Raw genomic sequence first — 23,643 nt, forward strand, 5'->3', positions numbered from 1 at the left:
CACACACACACACACACCCACCCCTAGTGTAATCCAGTAAAGCTATAGAGGAAGAAGAAGAAGTGTGGAAAAGAGACACAGCGGCCAGTAAAGCACTCTGCTTCTGGCCACCAGTCAGAAAAAATGAACTCATAGCTCGTTTGATTGACAGGTAGGGCTGATCTACTGTGCTCTCTCGTCTCCTGGTTGTGTGCGCACATGTGTAACTGGAGTGCTGGACTGGCTGTGCTGGTTGTTTTGTGCTGTACAGGCAAAGCTGGACCCTTTCCCCCTCTTCATGGGATACCAGGAGGTCATAATGTCAGACTGCCTGGGACACTGTGTTCCATTTATAACACACAGTCAGTTACAGGCCCATCCGCCTCAAAACCCACAACCGCTAAAAGGCTAAATATCACACACACACACACACACACACACACACACACACACACACACACACACACACACACACACACACACACACACACACACACACACACACACACACAAATATCACCTCAGGCCTCAAACAAGCAGGTCACTCTGATAAGACATTGTAAAACTCCAAATGAGGGCTTTTTAGCGTGACATGGAATATTTGCATTGAAAGCGCATGACTTAGAGGTTTATGAAGGTTTCTGTGATTATTGTCAGTCAGAAATGTGACTGAGGGCCACCGTGCGTCAGCATGCAGACATTTACTGTCGTTTTTTTGTTTTTTTTTGCAAAGAAAATCAGAGCTCTCTGTGGTGGCAGAGACAAAGACAAGATGAGTCGGGTGCATTTTTGGCAGCAGGGAATATAGATTTGAATTAAGTAGCATGTAGTTTTTATCTCGAGCTGCATGCAGAGAGAGGCAGAACCAACTGCGTCTCATTCAATATCAGCACAGCTGTCCCAGCATCCGTGGAGAATGGATTCCTACTGCTATTGCCATGGGAGGCTCCAGCCAAGAAGAATGGGAGGATATCCAGTGTGTGCGCTTGTGTTTTAAAAGGAAGGCGAGGAGTGAGAGGGGCGAGGAATATGCTGGTGTGTCTGTGTGCACACATGTCTGTATGCGTGTGTATGTTTGCGTGATTTTTGCATGTGTGTGTCATGTTGTCTCCACCCGCCTCACTTTTCCTTCGCTCATGTCACCTCTGGCATGGATTAGTCTCTGGCACAACCCTGGCAGTGCCGGCGGCCCCAGTGCGGTTCTGTGGTCGCCGATATGTTGTGCCGTTGCCATGGCTACTGAACACACACACACACGGGTGCTAAATTACATAATTGAGCTAGAATATACAGAGGAACACAAAATACTTAGTGTACAATGTGAGCAGAGAAAAGGGAAAAGGGAAAACCACCGAGACAAAGTGTTCCTTTACCAGAATATGAACCGAGAGCTCAAAGCTGACATGCATTGGTGAATATCTAAGAGCTTTGTCATAGCTTAACACATCGGTACAGCGTGTTCTTTCCCTTGATTTTGAGTCATAAATCTACATAAGAGTGCTGCCATTATGCGGATGTTTGGAACAACAGGCAGTTGAGGGAAAGGTGTTTGTGGTGGCACACACGTGCATGTGTGTGCGCACGCGTGTGTGTGTGTGTCTGTAAAAGCCAAAAATGTCTGTTTGATAGGGGTGTGGCAGGTTAAGTTTACACAAATGCATCATTCACATAATTCCTCAAGTTCATCTCATTGTCCTCGTCCTGAGCTGTAGATTGGCCCAACTGGATCGTCGGTGCGCTACGAATTTAAAATCTTTGAATTGGAAAAGTAGCAAACACCAAATATCCCCCAACCAGGATTATCAGTAACCCTTACTCCATTGAGTTGCATATTAACCCAGAATTAGCATCCATTCGAGCTGCGGTGTTGTACACTTAATAATAATGGATTGGATTTTATATAGCGCTTTTCAAGGCACCCAAAGCGCTTTACAATACCACTATTCATTCACTCTCACATTCATACACTGGTGGAGGCAGCTACAGTTGTAGCCACAGCTGCCCTGGGGCAGACTGACAGAAGCGAGGCTGCCATATCGCGCCATCGGCCCCTCTGGCCAACACCAGTAGGCAAGTAGGGTAAAGTGTCTTGCCCAAGGACACAACGACCAGGACAGAGAGCCCAGGGATCGAACCAGCGACAGATGCGATTCCCAACCCCCTGAGCCACGGTCGCCCCCACTTAGGGATGCATATTGTGCCAAAAGTAGAACATGTTGCTTGTGATGATAGATGGCTGTCTCTACCTGTTTCAGTCATTGGTAGAATCAATATTTCAAAGATGAATGTGGTACCTTAGTTTAGGTTTTGAAACATCCTTGCCACCTTTGACAGATTTGTCAGTAAAAGAAATAATAATAATAATGGATTGGATTTATATAGCGCTTTTCAAGGCACCCAAAGCGCTTTACAATACCACTATTCATTCACTCTCACATTCATACACTGGTGGAGGCAAGCTACGGTTGTAGCCACAGCTGCCCTGGGACAGACTGACAGAAGCGAGGCTGCCATAACGCGCCATTGGCCCCTCTGGCCAATACCAGTACCAGTAGGCGGTAGGGTAAAGTGTCTTGCCCAAGGACACAACGACCAGGACAGAAAGCCCGGGGATCGAACCGGCGACCTTCCGGTTACAGATGTGCTTCCCAACCCAGCCACGGTCGGTGGTCTCTATTTAAAAAAAAGCTTATTTTTTGTCTTATTAGACTGATCCATTATGGGGGGAGGGCAAAAAAATTGCAAAAACAGAGTGCTAATTAAATTGTCAAGCATTTGATTAAAATTTTACTTGATGTGAGGAAAATATTCAGCAGAGCCAACCTCTTTATTCCAATAAAACCCAATATGCAGCGCAACTGTGTTTTGGCCTCAGGACGAGCAGATGTTCAAACCTTGGACCTCTAACGGCTTGAAAAGGTTCAAGATCTGAACTCTCATGAAGAACTGAGGCATAATTTTAATTTGCATAGCAGCTTTAGTGTATTTATTGGTTGCTATCGCTCAGCTGTTAATTCATAATTGCATATCAGTTTGACAACATGTTTATGTCGAAGCAACAAAAGAAGTCCAGTAGACAAAACTGTCACTGCTATAAAAGGTTTTAGTCAATAAAGTCGTGATGCAGATTGTGAAATGAAAAATGTTGTACATTTCTCAGTGTTTAGTTAGTTTTGTCTCGTGTTTAGAGCCACCGACGGCCGACTCAGAAACGTTTCTAAGCGTGCTTTGTTCTTGTGTTGAGTAAATTTGAACGACTGCCAGTATCAACACACGGCGCGAACGTTGACAGTAATTCATTCTCTGCTCTTTCTTTTTAATCAACAGCATTTCCGTGAAAAGACAAGCCGAGTGATATTGAAGTTCTTTTGTGCCCCACAAAATAGAAACTAAAGGCCAAAACCCGCGAGTGGGGTGAAACAGCCGCTGCATCAGTCTGTCACAAGTCAACAGGAATAGATAGAGATTTGTTTTGCGGATCATTGACAGCCCACTCAAGGTCACTTCAGTGTGGGCAATCTGGGCATGTTGTTTGGCCTGTCCTGCCTGTCTGTCTGACCTACATCTCACTGCTCTGGCTAAATATATACAGTAGACCCCTCATTACAAAGCTTCCAGATTAATCTGGATGAAATCTGAGCACCGTTCTCCCCCGCCGTGTCTGACTGCAGTCTCTCTTCACAGACTTCCACAGGCTGACTTTCTATCTCACCCAGTCTCTCAGACACTAATATTCAAAAACTAAAGAAATAAATAAAGCTGGCAGATGAAGTCTTTCATACAAATGTGGCACACACTTATGCGTTATCATCTTGTAAATAAGATAAAAGCCACAAGGGCTTCTGCTTGTTCAGAAACAAACGTCTACACGTACAGTACAGCATTTCTGCAAATTCAGTCCTAATGTTGGCTATATACGCTATGTTTTGCTGGGCTTCAAGCCTGAAGCACCTGCACATACTTAATTCCACAAGACACAGGTGTGCATTCTTTCAGAAAAAAATCACACCCATCACGACTCTGTTGTTGCAATAGACCGTTTACTGTATTTAATTAACCACAGTATTTAAAAGTAGTCACACAGTCCTGTGAAATGAACTCCAGTACCCTTTTAGTGACAGCTCCCCCCGGCCTAGACATGTTTATTTAGAAACGCATTTAATACTGCTGATTTTATAAAAGGGGATGTTACTGCTTTAATTTTGATAAAGAAGCAAAATATCAGTCATAATCCATCTTTTTTGGCTAATTTATCCAGTTTATTTTTGGCTAGCTATACGCTTTAGCTAACAAGTCCAGTCATTTTTCTAATGGTTTTAGCTAATTGTTGTTTACTGCTACTAAATAAAATATCAAAGAGTTTTGGTCTGGAGAATCGAGCATTGAAAAGACTTTATTAACATTAACATATGAAATATTAAAAACCCGTATTCAGATGTCACTCAGTTACCAGTTGCTTTAAGCTAACAGTTTTAGCTCCTTTAGCAACAATGTTCAGTTAACTGAACTGTCTGTCGCTACACCTGAATATTTACCCATTACAATTGCTATTTTTTTCATCTTAAGCTATTTAAAAATATTTGTAAATAATTTTTAGTTTTCTGTTTCAACCCTCTACACATTATTTTAGCTAAAGGTTAAGTTTTCATTATGTTTAACTAATTGTTTAAAATTCTCTCTCACACCCATTGCTCTTATGCATTGTCAAGAGTCACACATAGTCACAGCTAACTCAGTAAATTGATATAAACAGCATTTCTATTGCTTCAAATTAATTGAGCGTTTCTAAATTCTTTCCACGTACCTTCTGGCAATAGCAGAAACACCCCCTGGGGCACTCTACCATATATATGGGAAGGCACCAAAACACATTTTTCGCTGTTAATCTTCAGTGCGTGTGTGTGTGTGTGTTCTACCCATCCTTGTATCACTAGGCTAAAGAGACATCTCTGCACACCTGGTAGAGCCTGGAGAGGTAATAATAATTTGGATAATTTGGATACAAAGACTTCATCAGGCCACAGTTAATTAGGAAGCGGTGGCGGTGTCTGGGATGGAATGACATCACGTGGTTATGATGTCATGGCATTAATCATCTTTTCACCACTTCTTTAGTTCCCCTTTGAGTAGAGGAGGGATAATGGGGCGCTGATTGGCTCGTTGATTTTACCTCATATTTCCCGAGGCTTTCTTTTACAATCACACCGCATTACCTCATGCTGTAGGGAGGGAAGTGATCGAGGGCTGGCTATGCTGATCCATAGACCATGCAGGAGTGTAACTCCTTAGACTGCGAGCCCAACACTGATTATGTCCCGGGCTTTAACGTTACATCAACATTTCAGATGTACTTTTTTCTCTTCCAGGAACATGGCTTAAAGATTGTGACTGGGCTTACAAGGCATTTATTGGGTTAATGTTGGAGGGAAAATCTTTTCCTGTCTTGGGGGTGGGTGGAGGAACGTTGACGCTGGGAGGCTTATGAACCCGCAAGTCAAACAGTAATGAAAACAGTTGTGACCTGATTTCAAGAGGCGGGGAAAAGACAGTGTAGAAGGGGGAATGAGCATTTTAAGATATAGACAAAAAGCTGCAGAAAATATCTGGGGCTACTTTCTTTCTTTCTTTTCCTTTTCTTGCTTTCTTTCTTACTCACTCGCTCCCCTTCGTGTCTTCCTGCTACCTTCCCTCTCTTTTTGTCTGTGTATCTAATTCGGCCACCCCGTCCAGCAAGGAATAGCTGTCACCCTGGGGAACAAAGCGCTAGAACTTGCTCTTCAGAGCAGGAAGTTGGCTTGGGGCCAAGGGTGGAAAATCTATACCCGGTTGCATAATATAACATATCTTTACCTCAGATGAACTCTGAGGAGGCCTGGCAGCTGTGAGCAAACAGAGCTGGAGGGCGGGAGTTTGTGTGTTATTAACTGACTCTGTTTGTGTGGAAGTGTCTGTGTATGTGTCGGGTATGAGTGCACGCTCTATGCTTCTTGTAACTTGCGTTTGCTGGCCGGCGCTGCAGGCCCAAGGCTGTTTCAGACCCCCTTGACAGTGGAGTCGAGTACAGTAGAGTCAAATAGAGCCTTGTTGAAATAAGTGAGGAGTAGAGTAAAGTTGAGTAGAGGAGTCCGAGGCCAAGGAGGGCTCAGGGTTAGATTCAAACACAACTCTGCGGCTTCTACTTTTGGCTCAGGGAGCCAGTAACTACCATCCCTACTCCAGCTGCAGCATACTCTGGGAGGGAATTCAGATATAAACTTTCTGCTCTGTTTAGGCTCAGAGAAATAGCTTCAGGATTAGTGTGTGTTACATGGAAAGTTGTATATTTGACTGGAAAATTCAGTGCAGGATGCGGATTTCATGTCACTGCTAAAATATAAAACACAGATGGGCCAGATTTAACTTTACTCTGCGAGTTCACGGACGTTCCCCGCTCGTCTAACTCTCATCATGACAGCTTGTGAATTCGCTTCCATGGTGCATTCATCCCACTGCCTTCCCTTTATTAAGACGTCACTCTGGTCTAGGTATTATCTCTAAAGGAGGCGTTTGGAGAAACAGTAGCGTGTGTGGAGGGGACAAGGAGCGAAATGTCCTGATAGCATTGGGCTGTCTAACGTGTCAAGCTTCTGTCAGTCCCTCTGCAAAGCCCAGTGAAACTTAAAGCCGGCCTCATTACAGTCATCATCTGGAATAAAGTGCAATCATCACCGCCACCTGTGGAAAGCTGCGGTGGAGAAAAGACTCTCACAGGCCTTATAGGCCGGTCTGCTGGACTCGTGTATCAGTTCACAAACACATTTTATATCATTGGTGTGATTTTTCCCCCCACTTCCATCTGCACACCTGAACACAAATATATCAAGCCAGAGTTAGGTCTCATATGGGGACCACAAATTGACTGTGGAGATTTATGATGAAAGTGAATAGGGATGGTGTGGGCGGGGATGCAGAGGTGCATATTATGGCGCCTTTTTTTTTCTTCTGTCTTGGAAGAGCTGATGGTCTTGAGAATAGTATAGAGGAGTACAACAACAGCAGAGCTATTTTCATTTTAGGAAGATTATAGAAAGAAATTCAGCACAAAGAGAAAAGAGGGGGAAACGGGCGCGAATGAAAGAGGCCAAAGTCTGTGTATTGTAAATACAGTAGACTGGGGAGCATTCCATATCCTTTTATTTTTTTTCTACCAGCATGATTTGTTTGATTTACTCTCTATCAATCAGCGGAGGATGTATTTAAACAGACTTGAAGTATATTTGAGAAAGCCTCTTTATAGCTGTGGCTGTTTGTATTCTCCTTTTACTTTCCTTGGAAGCAGACCGTGATTAAAACAGACGATACAGGCGTATTGTGTTTCCTAGGGGATTGGAAGGAATGCAAATGCATCATAACCATATTATACTAGTTAGGAGTGCTTTGTGTTGCCAAGCCTCTGGATACAGGAGAGAGTAGACACAGTTACTCTAAAGAGTCCCGAATGCCACAAGTGCAACAACAGGAGAGGATATTTGACACTGCTGGACCATATTTGACATTTCATCGTATACACACGGCGCTAAAAGCCTGCGCCGCATAAAAATACAAAACTTAACGCAGGAAGCCCCCCCCAAAAAAAGTTCTGCTGTGTATATATGTGCGTGGAGCGCCGCAGAATCCATTTGGCATTTTTGTTGTGAGGGAAGCATGCTGCTGGTGGGACTTTGGCCTGCACAATCCCTTCTCTGTTAAAACAATGCGGCAGTTGTCCTCACTAACCTAATTACTCTCTCCAGGGGGAGAAAGGCAACAGCACCAAATCCCATAGTTAGGAGCTCTGATCTGGGCCCTGCTGTAAGAAAAGGCCTCATTCATTTCCCTCCCTCCATCAGCCACACATGCACAGGCTCACACAAACACTTTCTATTTTTCACGGCGATTGGATTCAGCCTGAAAGAAGCTAATGGTTCGCTAATACGCCCCGATATTTCTTTTGATATGTGTATTTTTTGTGTCGTTGTAACAGCTAATTACATCATTCTGATAATAAAGAATTTGCATGTAACATTCATGTCATGATATGAGCTTTGTGTTAGCCCTGCGAGGTGTAAGGTGACCCTAACCATATCAGAACATGTTTTTTCTCTTAATTTGTTCCCATGAGTGTTGGGAATCAAAGAAAAAATAATAATAATTGTAACTGACTTGCATAAAAAATTACATTTTGATATTTTTTTGTTTTTGCTATTCTCTAAAACAGGGTTAGGGCCATCGCTGACCATCCTAACCTAGCCAATGAAAAATGCATTAGCAGGAAATGTTGTTTATATATTAATGATGTAGCTTTGACCCAATGTCAAACAGGAGAAGTCCAGTGGTTTACTTTGAAATGCTCTCAGTTATAGAAATGACTAATACCAGCTAAGATCCCAACACATAACCATATAAGACAGTAATATGAAAAAGAAAATCCCACAAACACAAAGTCAAACCGTGTTTTTATATCAGTGCTGATTTTTCTTTTCATGCTAAAATCCAGAAAGCTACTTTTGCACGATACAATCAGAAGTGTGAAGGATGCACCTTTATACCATGTAACATGTTGACATTTAAAACAGTTTGCAGATATACCTTATACACCCAAACACAAGTTGTCAGTTCATTAGACACTTGATATATATTGAGGACTATATATCTAAAAGAAATAGCTGAGATATCACCTTTTTAATGTTTATTAATGTAGAGGTTTTTCTACGGCCCATATTTATATTATTCCAGCTGTGTAATACCACAATATCATATGTAGTATCTGTATATAAACTGTCCCTCACAGCTTTGTTTAGGTTATTACACCCTTGCCAAACACAGAAAGAAGCTTAGCTTCATTATATTGATGGTGCGTTCATCGGTGTTTGTTGTCAGAGTCATTTGTGGGAAGTAACCTTAAATATTGGCACAAACCTCACTTTTCTTGTTCCACATCTATCCTTTGTTTTGTCTTTCTCACCCTCCCTAATCGCTCGTCTTTCATCACTGCATTGGCACCACATTAGGCTTCTTTAAAACTTTATTACAGCAGCTTCAGACGAGGAAGTCCGCATAGCAAGAAGGAAAATGGGCATTTGTGTTGGTGTGTGTGTGTAGTGGCATTCGCTAAGAAAAGGAAAGGGTGTTAAAACCTTAATTCTCCCTCAACCAACCTGTTTGGGTTTTGTTTATTTGTCGCTTCTCTCTCAGGAAGATTAGAAAAGCCATTGTGTTGAGGCTTGGGAAATAAGGCTTCTAAGTTTATATTTGGAGATTGTTGCGGTGCTGCGTTGTTGGTTTAGACTGTTGGGGTTTAGACGTCTTTGTTTGTTTATATGGAAAAAGGAAAATTTTTACTGAGATCGAGATTTCTCTTGCAGGGGAGACCTGCACACTTACAAAAGCATCACGAAAAATGTAGACTATTGACCAGCATATATTTGCATTTTTTAATTCAATGGTTTTATTTACTGTATGACTGTGTCTTTGGAGCATGCTTAGAATAACAAGCTCAACAGACCGCATGTCCTGGTATTCTCAGGGCGTATAAGGAGACAGTAATGTTTGTGTATACATGCATGTGTGTGTGTGTGTGTGTCTGGCCGTGCAGTGTTTGTCTTAGGTCCCAGCTCCTTTCCTGTGGTGTGTGTGGGCTTGAATCGGTCCAGCCTGTGTGGACCCTGCGCCCTGTTTGTGCGCCTCTCGACACTCACCCTACGGCACAAACGGAAGCTCTGCTTTAACAGCATGATCGGGGCTCTTCCTGCAGTCTCCAGCCCGCTTTATTAAACCTATGGCTGTCCTTTTACGCTCCCTTTTTTCAGTCACTGTTAGCGCTTTGCATCTTTCCAACTAATCTATTAACCTTTGCGGTTCATATAGCCTCTATGCCAACTTGTGAAACTGCCCTGTCAGTGGCAGCCATGATTGACCTTCTCCTCAGTCACATATTTAACCCTTTCTTCATCGTTCACTGAGCAGACCCTGAAATGGGTTTTCTGCTTCTTTTTTAAATGTGAACCCAACTTGATCTTTTCAGTTAGATATACTGCGCAGCCCTCGCTGAGTATGTTTCCACAAACCTTTTAATGAATGGAAATGCAATGCGAAAAGCGGCGACTAATTGCTGGAAATAGATCCCCTATTCTTTCATTCTAATTTCTTTTTTCTTTTGCCCTCCTGGTCTTTGTATTTATTGTGTTCTTTTAGCCAGGAGATGTCCTCCTTTATCAGGGCTCGTGCAGACACAAACAACCACACCTCTGTCAAATATTCGCCCCCAGTTGGTGCTTTTTGTCCACAGAGGGCACAAAGCAAAGTACGGGCCTACAAGCTCTGCAGTGAGCTTTACTCTTCATATGGGATCCATACATGCAGGACCTCAATTATTAACTTACGGTCAAGGCTCAAGCTCGGCGATTTGGATTATTACAAGTTAAAGATAATAAAGAATATATAGACAGGAGGCTTTGGGGGGTGCACACAGACGTGGTGGGTGAGACAGTGGGGGTTGTGAGTTAGGGATGGCAGCAAAGCATTTGCATAAAGGGCAGGGCATCATGCCCAATGGTGGAAAAGGTTGGCATCACGCCTTTCAGACTGGCAGAGAGGGAAGACTGGAGAGAGAGACAGAGAGAAAGAGAAGGGGGGTTGTAGTCAATAGTGCATCCCTTGTTCAGAAAGAGGAGGTCCCTAGCTGTTGGCAGGAGAGCAGGCTAAATCTCTGGTTTGATTGTGTGCTAGATTGCCCCTTTATTTGTCTGATTGCAAAGCGTTCAACACTGCATTAGTAGTGGGCTTTACTTTCCTGGAGCCTTTATTCAGGAGGGAGTTTTTCTGTCTTGGCCTGTTCTGCGATTGTCACTCCACATATGTCTCAGAGTTTGGATTGTGTGCAATCATCAGGCAGTTTGAGAAAGTTTCTGACCTGTCTGTTTTATCAAGCCTCTGCTCTTTATCTGCAAGCCTCCCGCTAAGGTTAACGACAGTGTTGATTTAACTCGATGCCATATTCAGATGTGATTTCGAAGATAAATACAGACCGGAAGACAACTGCAGAGAGGCAGGCAGCGGCTTCTGCCTGTCTATGTGTACGTCTCTTACCTTCTGCTTCTCAGAGCCACAACACTGCTGCTCCCTTCATGCCGTCTGTGGTTCTGGCGATCTGAAGGCAGCACGAAGTGAAAGGGACAACTATGTAGTGCAAGCATGTTATTTCTATCCCTGAGTTCCATAAGTGATGTGTATAGAGTCTGAGCTTTCTCCACATCGCGCACAGCCTGCGGTCATTATGACCGCTAAGAGTGTGATGCCTGCAAACTCACTGTGACCATAAACCTCAATAGGCCTTTTCATTAGGCATCTGTGGGAGCTAATTAGCACTAGTCATGGGAAGTTACTGTCTACGTGAGTAAATTGATTTTTCGTTAAATTTATGCTTTGATCAAAGACAGTCAACTAGAATTTTGGCTTTCATTTTGTCAGAAAAATCTGAGGAAATTCAGTTAATGTTGGTATGAAGTGTAGACGTATGGTCAGCGTTAAGAAGTTTTAGTGCAAGGTAAATTATTCCAAACATACACTGTGCGACAAGCAAAGAGCTCAGCATTTCCACGAGGCTGAACTTGTAGACAGAAAGATGCACAAGAATAATCCCTTTAGTGAGGTGGCACGGACAGCCATAACAAGCTGCGCCGCCTAAGAAAGAGCACCGTGCGACAAATAAAAATGTTCCTTTACAAGTAAAATCATAGTTAATTACAAATGAATGTGTTTTTATGTTAAAAAAGATCTAAATTTACTGGCTTGATATTATTTCATTGTGAAAAATATTTCTTTGTAAAATGTAAGCAACATGCAAATAACTCAGTAATCACTTGCTTTCAACAATCACTACATAGATTTATATAGTGTTAAAAAAATCATTATTTACAAAGTATCCATGTGTTCAAGCAGCAAAAAATTGATACAATTCAAACAAATACATTTTTACTGTGTGCTTCGTGTGGAAACATAGTTTCATATTTTAGAATAGATTTCTATTACTTAATGTAACTGTTTGAGGTGTGTTGTGTTACCTAATGGCCAAATCTAGAGGTATTTGTATTTCCATTGCATGTTACTTACACAATTTTACACCACTAGATTACAAAGAGGAATAACTGGCTCCATTTAACATTCTTCACTATTAAAAAAAACTAATTTTGTCTGTAATTTTACTCTGTGTTCTCCAAATATAAATAACAAGTTTACTAAATATAAACATATTTTAATAGCAAGCCAGTTACAATTACTTCTTCTACTATCCTAGTCAGTTTCTGCATAGAACAGTGTGACATGAGTCTCCCACACTCTTGGTACACAAGAAATTCTTTTTAAAAAAAAGTAAAATTCCCCTTGTTTCAAATAAAAACTTGTAAAAACGAAGCTTTACATTATAAGCCTTCATTTCCAGACAGTACGCATTTAGCTGCACACTGACCAGTTATTCATACACATCCACAACAATAATACAGTGTCAGTATACTTCTCTATATAAACACGTATACAGTTCATGTAATTACTACAACAATACTTATTCAGCTTCACCTTTACAGGTCACACTGGTAAAGTTCTGTTTGTATATTTCAGCGTTAATAATACAATATGTAAAAGTTAAGTTAGAGTTCTTGTAATTAGTATATATTAATGATAATAGGTTTACAAGATTTTAATTACATGACTTTTAATTTATTTTCTATAATTATGTAATAAAGCTTTTAGGAGGCTGTGTTCCCCTATCATTTGACAGAATATGGGAATAAAGTCTCTTAATAGCTGCCATTAACAAAGGAAATGTTAAAGGCCTCACATCCTGTTCCATATATTTATTTCATTGTTGGTTTAAAGCAGACTTAAAATTATGAAATTATCCTGTAAAGCTATTTAGAGGTGGCAAAGCTGTGAAAGCAGGTTATTTTACAGAATCAGAATTATAATGGGCTATTCTAATATGGTACATGATAAAAATCTGACACCAGCCGAAGGCGTAATCAGCCCTTGTGCATGCTTGTAAATCCACGTGAACCCAAACATTGTGCACCTGGTGCAGGGAGGGCGGGACTCCAAACTTTAGAGGAGCATTTTCCGAACATCGCAAACACCAGAAATTGTGGTGTTGGCTTCAGAAAATTCAGATGATGTTTAAATTCTCCTCCGGTGCGAGAGCGCGACGAGTTTACCTTCAAACGGGCAACAAACAGCGGAGCCTCGGTTTGAAAACACAATCGTGTTGTTTCAGCTCACTTTCTTCTCCCAGCAGTGTGTGAAAGGCTGACTTTGGCATTTCACACTCATGTCTTTGAAAAGAGGAGTAAAGCCCTACAGCTTTGCTAGGCGGCAAGTTAACACATGAACCTGAAGATCCTTTTCATTTCGGGCAGTGTTGAAATTTTAATTCCAAATACTAAAAGGGATCTTTTCATGAGAGGGGTTATGGTGTAACATCCCTCCACTTTAAGCCTATTGATAAATCGGTCTGCTTGTAATTCTCTGTGATGTGTGTCAACCAGACTGTCTAGATCAAAGATAAATGTGGTGTATGGCGATGGCTACGAGCGCCTGGCTGCTTATAGACTGTTCAAATGACATGATATCTCACTTCTAGCCTGCTCATCAAAAATGTATCACTTTCCATCAAACCAAAATAGGAATGTGGGATCAAAGAGAATGAATTTGCTAAATGCATTTCTTTGTTGCAGGCCAGGCACAACGTGTTTACCGATTACTGAGCTGGTTTTTACCAGGGTAGGAAATTAACACTCGCCACCAGCCAAATGCTGCTAAAAGCTGGCTGTGGTTTGTAAGTTTGTCTCCACTACCAGCCACTTTGGCAGCTTTTTTATTTGGATCTTGGGGAAATTGTGAGAATTAGTTGGTGGTGTTTTTTTTTCTCTTTTTTTTAACAAGAGGTGAGGCAAAAACAACAAAAAGAAGGCATAATGTCTTAGTCTGGTCAGTAGTATCACCGTCACTGGCTGCAGTGTGAGCAGCAGTAGTCTGTTGGCTCGCACAGTGAGAAAACACTCAGTCATGGCTGTAGTGGTGGTGCTGAGTCGGCCTGTCCCGGCATGGTTAGTCACTCACGCACACGTGTTAGTGAGATGCAGGGCGGTTTCTTCATCCAGCATTCTTTCTAGGCAGGGGAAAGGGTTTTGGAGCATGCGATTGCATGTGCATTAATGCATGCCTGGAGCTCCAGGCTGCAGAGATGTCATGGTTTCAAAGGTGAGTCCAGAGTGTGACATCGCCACAATCCACATGTTACCGAGCAGGCTGATGCGACATGCACGTATGTTGCAGATCGGAGTGCATTACCCCACTCCTCTGTCCTCGCTCAGCGATACTGACGTCTTCATCCAAGTACATCTGCACGCCTCTACTTGTGTTATACCACCTCGAGCGGGAACAAATATTGTTTTATAAACTCTCTGCTGAGAATCCACAAAACAAAATAGCCTCAAGTCATCAGCTTCAACACTTACAGATGAGGTGTGTTTAGTTGTGCTCTTCGTGTGTATTCACATTCAGTCTGCGCTGCGCAGTTTCACTTAAAAAGTTGAGTGTTCGTGTTAACGCCAACGCTCCAAAGGGCCCAGGACCATTTTGGAGTGCAATCCGGGTGAGCGGAGCAGCTCTTTGTGGGGACTGGAATGTGCCGTGCGTGCCTCTTCTTCTCTTCAGCCCCTCTTCCACCTCACCCCGCCCCACCCCGGGCACGTTAGCACGCAGCCACCACAAATTGCTTGCAGATTTTTCACACATAGTAACGTGCTGGTTTGTAAACTCAGATAAGTGCAACCAATGCACGGCGTGAGCTCCATGGATCTCTACGCATCACTCGCTTGCTAAAGAAACAGAGTAAAGGGTGCTCCGAGATACCCCCCCCCCCCCCCCCCCCTTTTTTTTTTAATGTTACCCTGAGCCAGGAATGATTACCGTGGATGATAACAGCAGAGGGTCATGCAGTGGGCCGATTCATTACAGTATAGACCATCAACCAAAGGATGGCATACTTTGTGGCATCAGGGGAAACAGTTTCTTCACACTTTAGCACCAATCTGTGAAATTTTAAAATGCAGCTAGAATACTCCAAGTGCTTTCCTCCTTCTCGAAATGTACACCTGACTGCCTCATCCTCACTCTCACAGGCCTCTAACATTTTTGCACTCTAAAATAAATGACTGAATCTCCTCTGCGTCCCTCCTAACCCTTTTCTCCTCCAACACCTTCCTCACACCCTGGCTCTCTGTCAGCCAGGGGTCAGTGGGGGAACCGGTGTCAGGCTTCGTCCGGGTCAGGGACACTCAGGTGGTCAGGAGAGGATGCAGCCGAGCCCCGCCAGCCCAGAGCTTCCCCTTAATGAAGGGGCCAGGCAGCTGGAAGGCCCTCGGGTTGTGCACACTACTGGCTTAATTGGCCTAATGAGATGCAGTGAGGCCTCCACGAGGTCAGGTGCCACATGATGGGAGGACCTGCTGCTGGGTTCAGAAAGAGTTTTACTATCATGGGTTTTGTGGGTCTTATGTGAAAGTTACCTGATGTAGACAAGTCATTGTCGTATTCTGGGCATGGCAAACACTTTTGTTTGTTAAACAAAATTCAAGCCAGAGATTTATCATAACAAAAAAAATGCAAAAGAAAAGAAAAAAAGAAAAGCATTTCATTGTGCCAGAGTTTTGATTATTTGGCTGTAGGATCTGGACTTTAGAGCAAAAGCTCACTTTCACCACCATCATTTCTTGGAAAAGTTGGATGGCTAAAATCACAAACTGACACTTCTAATCGCCGTGTTACTTTTAATTGCATGCATTCAACCTGTTTTTGTTTAAGGACAGGAAAAAAAGAATTGTGAATACACGAGACGGCCTTCAGCTTCTTGGTTGATTGAGTCTTGATTTATCCTTTTTTTATGGCAACCACATACAAAGACACAAATACTCAGAAATTATGTATTGAGGTGCTGACGGTGACTGAAAAATGCCAAAAAGCAAAAAAAGCAAAACTAATTTAGTTTTAGATTAGATTCGACTAAATTAAATAGAATAGTGACATTATATTTAGTATGTTTTTGTCAATAATGTTTTAATTATTAATGAATGAAAAAAATATAATAAGATATCAATTATCTTAAAATGATGGACTCCTCCATTGTTTATTCAAACGGAGCTTAAAATGCAAAGGAGCACTAATGAATCCAACTCTGGGATGTTTTTCACAGTTAAGAGCCTTTTCTGTCCTTGCTGAAAGAGTTAATCTGAAGTTGGCAGCCAACTCCTCTCAGTCTCTGTCAGACGTGCGGAGAATTGGAAAAATAAAGGACTTAAAAATCATTTCTTTTGTCTTGTCATAGGCAGCGTTCAGCTGTGGCTTTTATGTGGACGATTAGACTATTTTTAATTTTTTTTTATTTCAGTTTGAATAAAAAGCCGAAACCTTCGCGATTGAAACTGTGATCTCTGATTTATAAATACAAATTGCTTTAATTTGGGGTTATCGACTCTGAGTGGGCCAAGTGTTTATTTTTATATACGATAACTGGGGGAGGGAAAAAAGCACATTTAAAGATTTAAGGGGGAAATGCGTTAATGTCGCGAAACCTGAACTGAATTCCATATGCTGAACCGCGTCCCGGGTCATTCAGAGCCGTGCTGGCACTGCATCTGCTTGACAGGCTACATTTGAAATACATATCTGGGTGTTTCAGGGTCTCCTCTCTCGGTATTAATTGACGTCGGGGTTTCAGTAACGGTGTAGCACAAATGTGTAGCTTGCGGGGGATGTGCAAGGCCGTCTCCAGATTTTCTATTTTTTTTAATTTACATGTTTTTTCCTGCCAGGGTCCGTCAACGATATCGGCACTGTTTTATTTATTTATTTAAACATTTGTATTTTAAGTTCCCTTTTATGGCAGAGAAGAAGAAGAAGAAAAAATAAGTGGTAGCAGAAGAAGAAGAAAGTGATGGCGCAGCTTTAATTGTTTTGGCTCTTATTATTGGGGCCTGGGTGGTTTTGAGCCAGAGAAAACGGTGGTTAGAAAATAAGCCGTGCCTTTTACTGGGTGGATATCGGTGTGTTTATGAAACTCGCATTTGTTTGGTCACAGCAGCGGTTTTTTTCCGGGGTCTTTTAAGGGGACGGTTAGTTGAGGTGAAACGACGCAAACTGGTACGTTTGAAGCAGAGCATGTATTTCGTATTCATATTTTTTTTAAATTATTATTATTAATAATAATTAATAAATAAAATAATAATAATATCACTGAGTAAACCCCGTCACCTCCGACTGCTAATTGATAATAGGCTAATAATTAAAGCTAAAGGCCACGCGCATGTGGCCCTAATTTAATTTCCGGGTAAGAAGATTAACCCTGAGACACTTTCCATGATGGGTTTATGCCGCTTCGACAGACCTAAATAACCATATAGGTTCTTCCAACACAGCAACATGAAGATTACACAATATAGGCGTAGTGTGGAGCAGCAGATAGTGCAGACATGCAAATGGAAAGCACGGGGTCTCCCCCCCCCCTTTCAAAATCTGGGACTTTAGAAAATTCTGCAGTTTTCTTCCTGAAAAATAAATATGCACAACATAAATATGTTTTTTTTTCTTCTACTTCTTCAGCAAGTGAAAGACAAACAGCATAGCGAAGACAAAATGACTTAAAACTCCTTGTAGTCAAATTTCACTGACATTTGAATGGTGGTTTATTTGCATTTTGGCAAGGTCACCCAGAAAACCTTAATTCCCACTGAAAAGCAGACACACTGGAAAATGCATTCAAGTGTTAGTTATCTCCTCCTGCTACACTAAGTTTGTGCAGGTGGTGATGGATGCAAATATATCTTGACAGTGATGCCAAACACAGTCATACTCCACGGTGAGGTTCTTTTGTTACGTTATCCAGCGATATATCAAACTTTTGGCTGATTGGAGATAAATGTGGAGGTGTGCCGTCCTTCGCTGTGTTAGCAGATGATGGGTGAGCGTCAGTGTTTCATTACGGGCTCTCATTGCTGTGTGGAGGATGTTCAGCCTTGACAGAATGGTGCGATTGTATGACCTTTGACAGTCTGCGGGCCTCTTCTCATGAAATCATCATTTAAAGACTTGCTAGAACTTAAAGTTGACTAACCGTGGTCTTTTCTTCAATGCTTGTCATGTAACAGAGGAATATATCAATTTAAATAATTGCTGAAGGCACCCGTTTAAAGCTGCAACTATCAATTGTTTCCATTTGATTTTGTCTGTTAAAGCCAGAAACTGTCAAAAAATGACCATTAGAAATACTTGAATTTCTACTGCTTGTGCTTCCCAACCTTACACACTGAGAATTGCTCATTTCAGTCATATATGACAACGGAAACCATCCAGTTCCTAATATTAAATAGATGAACCCAGGCATTTTTTAGTTCTTGTTCTGTACATTTTTGACTCCATCTGAATGTGGCGTCATTTTATTGCATGAGATCTGGAGTCCTGATCCTCTGCTCTTGGTCTGTGATTCAGCAGCACTTGCACCTTCCCACTATCTGTCTGCTGAGCAGGTGCAGCCCTGACTGACACTCGTTCAGAGCTGAAACTAGTGATTATTTCCATTTATTTCCATTTAGTCTGTTAGATGCCGAAAGCTTGTCTAATGTTAGTTTAATATCATTTATGATAAATGTATCAATACCCCAATTTTTTGCAAAGCTTAGACCCGAAAGTGTTTGGCAGTTTTGCTTCAAGGTGGCCGTTTCCAGATAATTTCCCATGAATTTATCAGCAGATATTTTCAACTCTACATGCATTCTTCGTCCTTGCTGACTCCATCTGATTGTGGTGCAGGTCTCCTGATGCTATGTTTCAGGTTTATTGCACTGGTCAGTGATTCAGCACCACCACCTTCACTCAAGCTGCCTGCCAAGCAGATGTAGCCCTGAACAACGTGCTTTACGATGAGGCAACACGGCAGTCATCTCCGCTCCGATACCGAACTGCAGAAACCTCCCAGGGCGGGGGGTGTTCGGGGATACGTACGGAGCCGATTCGGGCTCTGGGATTTCGTCCTCATGCTAGCTGTGCTGCTTAAAAACAGAAAACAAACAAAAACAGCTGAGGCAAATTCTGGTTCCTCTCCTGCCTTCACCCCCACACCCCACCCACCCCTTTAAATTCTGTAACAATTTCTGTATCTGTGCCTCTAAATCATCTCGTCATTCATTTTGCGAGTGTGCAGCGAGAGGAGGAGTGTGGCTGCCCGGGTTTGTTTCTCCCTCTTTGTTTGCTGTGGTAAACCCATGAGCAGCTGCCGGTGGTGGGGTCTGGAGGGATTCTGAAGCTGTGTGTCCTCTCTCTCGCTTTGCCATCCTCTGCCAAGGTGGCATTATGCGAGCAGAGAAAGGGGCAGAGAGAGGGAGCGGGAGACACAGAGGAGGTGAGGGCGGTGGGGTGAGAGGGAGACGAAGCAGTGGCGGCCATAGTAAAGATGGAGGCAGGCTGAGGGCTGTGGGGATTGGTGCAGGAGAAGGCTTGCTCCCCTGAACTTTGCCTCCGTGTCAGAGAGGAACTTGTCGATTTGGCAGATTGTGCAGCGTCGGACATGGCTGCGCGCTCCCTTACACTCCCACCTGCTCCCCCCACCCCCTCCTCACTCTCTCTCCCTCTCATTGCCACTACTCCCCTCCCTCCCCCCTTCCCACCCTCTCTCCTCTTTCTCTTTTCCCTCCCTTTCAGCTCTTGAAGCTAACGCATTGGCTGGGCTACAGGCATCTTGTTGCCAAATAGGTGGGCCCTACTCGTGTTGGCAAAGGCTCAAGCAATGGTTAGGGAAAGAACGCGGAGAGGACGAGAGACGGCGAGCGAGAAAGAGAAAGAGAGAGAGTTGGAGAGAAAAGGGGAAAAAAGAAGCAGCACTCGGCTTTGCCAGCGGTCGTATGCGCTCATCCAACATTGATTCGGCTCTCTGTTTTTTTCCTCCCTATTCTGTGCTCTGCTCTCCCTGGCCCCCCCATCTGTGTGTGTGTTTGCGAGAGAGTGTGTGTGCATGCGCGCGCTCGTGCCGGGCCCGGGATCAGAACAGACACCACCACCAATTAGATTTTGCCAAGGATTTTTTTTCCTCCGAGATTTTTAAAAGAAATTTGGAACTCACAAAGGACTGTTGAATTTTTGTTCTTTTTTTCGAATACATTTATTCTCGCTGTTAAAGTCTTTTTCTAATCATTTTTTCTAACATTTACATTTTTACCTGTTTATTATTTGTTTTGCTCCAACTTTTTGTCCGTCCTTTTTTGTGTCATTTTTGGCTTTTGTCTCAAGAACTGCTGGCTAGCGTCCTACTGCAGGACTCCCTTAAAATCTTTTTTGGTGTGTGTGTGTGTTTTTAAACTTGAGTCCACTGTTTGTGCTCAGCAGCGTGTTCTGCAAATTTTAAAAAATTATAACCCTCCCCACCCACCCCAAGTTTTTTTTTCTTTTCTTTTTTTCATCTGCTAATTCTCCACACCCTGCCAAAACCAGCGCTTGCTTTACATTGGGGAGCGCGGGAGGAAAGAGAAAAAAAAAACTGGTGCAGGAGATTTTTTTTTCACTTTAAACGCTGTGCCAAATTTATGATGAGAGTGCAAAATGGTAACTACCAGGCCGTCTGTCTTCCTCTAGCAGTGTGGTTTTCTGTGGTGATTTCTGTCTGCTTTCAGTTTGTTGTGGAAATGTGAGTCTGGTTGGAGCTCCCTTTGCATGGTAGCGCAGATAGGAAATGGTATGGCTGATCTTTTAGCGGCACATTTCAACAGTGGTCTAGTGGCGGCAAAGCTTGGCGGTGGTGAGCGACCGGTGTGTGGCAACCCTGGCACAGGAACGCTGTGGCGAGATCTGGGCTTTGTTGCCCAGAGATATGTAGTGAAGGTATTATGGTACAGCAGAATAACTTCTCTTTTTACAGCAGGAAAAGCGGGAGCGCAACTTGGCTCAGTTTTTCATCTGAATTCGTGAACTGTCGTCTTTTCTTTATTGTCTTGAACATTTTATTTTTGAAATGCTTTGTGTTATACCTTTGCATGCTATTGTAAGGATGATTTTTTCCTGGTTTTCCTGCATGCTTTATTTTTATTTGAGTCTGAATGTTGGAAATGAGAAATAATTTTAACATTTTAATGGCAGTTATTTGAATAGCTTTTTGATTTGAATTTAAATTAATTGATAATCATCAGTATTTTCATTATTCCCACAACACGTTTAGTATTATTAAACATTTTGGCATTTTCATTAAAAGTTTTGAAAAACCTCTAATTTTACAACTTAAAAAAAAAGGCATTTAAAAAAAAAATTTTTTTACAGCCTCCTAACGCCGCATCTTTTTCTCTCTCATCAGGATGAATTTCATCCCTTCATTGAGGCCCTTCTCCCCCATGTCCGTGCCTTCTCCTACACCTGGTTCAACCTGCAGGCCCGTAAACGCAAGTACTTCAAGAAGCACGAAAAGAGGATGACCAAGGATGAGGAGCGCGCGGTGAAGGATGAGCTGCTTGGGGAGAAGCCAGAGATCAAGCAGAAGTGGGCCTCGCGCCTGCTGGCCAAGCTCCGCAAGGACATCCGGCCTGAGTTCCGCGAGGACTTTGTGCTCACCATCACGGGGAAGAAGCCCCCCTGCTGCGTGCTGTCCAACCCCGACCAGAAGGGCAAGATCCGCCGCATCGACTGCCTCCGCCAGGCCGACAAGGTGTGGAGGCTGGACCTGGTGATGGTCATCCTGTTTAAGGGCAGCCCCCTGGAGAGCACGGACGGCGAGCGTCTGGTCAAGTCACCCCAGTGCTCCAACCACGGCCTGTGTGTCCAGCCACACCACATTGGGGTGACGGTCAAGGAGCTGGATCTCTACCTGGCCTACTTCGTCCACACACCAGGTATGTGATACCTGTAGAAGAACCGTTTTTCCCACCGTTTATGTGGTTGTTATACACACACATACACACAGGTCATGTGTTTTGTCACACACTCTTTGGCATGTAAGTCACAGATTAGACCCTGCCCTCCACTATGTACCAAGCTGATCTAGTGCCAGGCTTTGATAAACCCAGTCAGCACTGAGATAAAGACCATGTCTTGATATTTAAAGTCTGCAGCGTATAGTCCTAAAAAAAAGTTTTCCTCTCAATGTTTCTATCTGGTTTAAAGAGATTCAGAGAATCTGACAGTCAGGCTTAAAACCTGTGTTTACCTAGAGATATGTTTGCATTGGTACATTTGTTCAAGTATTTGTGCACAAATTTGTCTAAATCCAAATGTGCATGTTTTTCAGTGCCATCTGTAAACAAAAGCATCTGCAAACCTGTTTATCTGTGTGTGCACGCATGTGCACACGTGTGCGCGCACGACAGGCAGTTTGTCATGTGTCTGTAATCCATGTGTGTTGTGGGGTTGTTGTGTATCAGTAGCAGTGTGGTGTTTTTGTGGGTTTCTTTTGTGTGTGTGTGTGGTGGTCTGGAGAGCGCAGTGACAGCTGGCCCAGTCCCAGGTAGTTTAGGAGGCAGAGAGAGAGTCAGCCTGTCTGCAGCCTCAGCCTAACGCCACACACACACACACACACACACACACACACACACACACACACACACACACACACACACACACACACACACACACACACACACACTCAAGTGGACAGACTCTCGCTCAGGAGCTCTCGATCAAACACCCAAGCTGCGCCTTGCGTTGTTCTTCTGAGCGAACTGATCACACACACAGTCACACACACGTTTGTGTTTACAGCAGTGAGACGTTTCGCGTTTACATCCACACGTGTTTTCTGCTGTGATGGTGAAGTTGAAATAGAGGTGGTAAAAATATTTTGGTGTAACATGTATACAAAGCCACATGTGTACTCGTGTGAGGGCAGCGATCAACGCTGTGAAATATAATATTTGCATGTCTCATTTTGTTGCACTTCACAGCTGTAGTTATTTCAACCTAATTTCATTTCTCAGGTAATTTTAGGAATGCAAATCCACTTTGGAAAATAATTAGCAACAAATGCTGATCTGGATATAAAATTATTAAATATGTTGTAACTACTTTTGCAAAAAACAAAAACATTTAAAAACATAGATAATTATATTCTGTTCAATTAAATTCCATTTAATTACTGCAGTGAGAATTTGATGTGCCTGAAGCTTAATTTTCCTGACACAAGTGAATTTAAATTGTCCTTTTAAACACACTAATGTTTAAAAATGTCTCTATTAGAATATAGTAGTAATAGTAGTAGCACTCCTGTTGTAGATGCCTGAATGTGCTGGATGATTTATAGTATAATTTAGGCTAATGTATTTATAATTGAAGCCCAGCTTTACCACTGTTAGCTGTGATTACAGTTTTAGCCACATTCATATATAATTTGGTCTATTTTATATATTTTATTTGTTGTCGTCACTTGATGTAGCTGTCTGTTTCTGTCAGGTGTTTGCAGGTGTAAATCATCTCACACACACACACACACACACACACACACACACACACACACACACACACACACACACACACACACACACACACACACACACAGTCACTCTCCTCTTCTTCAGCCATTTCCTATTATCTCGGGCTCTCTTACGACAGACTGGCATACAGTTACAGGGC

The 23,643-nt window shown here is 42.7% G+C and overlaps 1 protein-coding gene across 1 annotated transcript in view; it reads left to right on the forward strand.

The window, feature by feature from the left end:
- nfixb (nuclear factor I/Xb) overlaps positions 1-23,643 on the forward strand; it is a 123,629-nt gene that overhangs the window by 7,300 nt on the left and 92,686 nt on the right. The window contains exon 3 of the mRNA XM_080906374.1: positions 21,380-21,911. Coding sequence (XP_080762500.1) covers positions 21,380-21,911 — 532 coding nt within the window. The remainder of the gene's footprint in view (positions 1-21,379; positions 21,912-23,643) is intronic.

The sequence above is a fragment of the Rhamphochromis sp. 'chilingali' genome (assembly GCF_963969265.1).
Source record: "Rhamphochromis sp. 'chilingali' genome assembly, chromosome: 15".
Lineage (NCBI taxonomy): Eukaryota > Metazoa > Chordata > Actinopteri > Cichliformes > Cichlidae > Rhamphochromis > Rhamphochromis sp. 'chilingali'.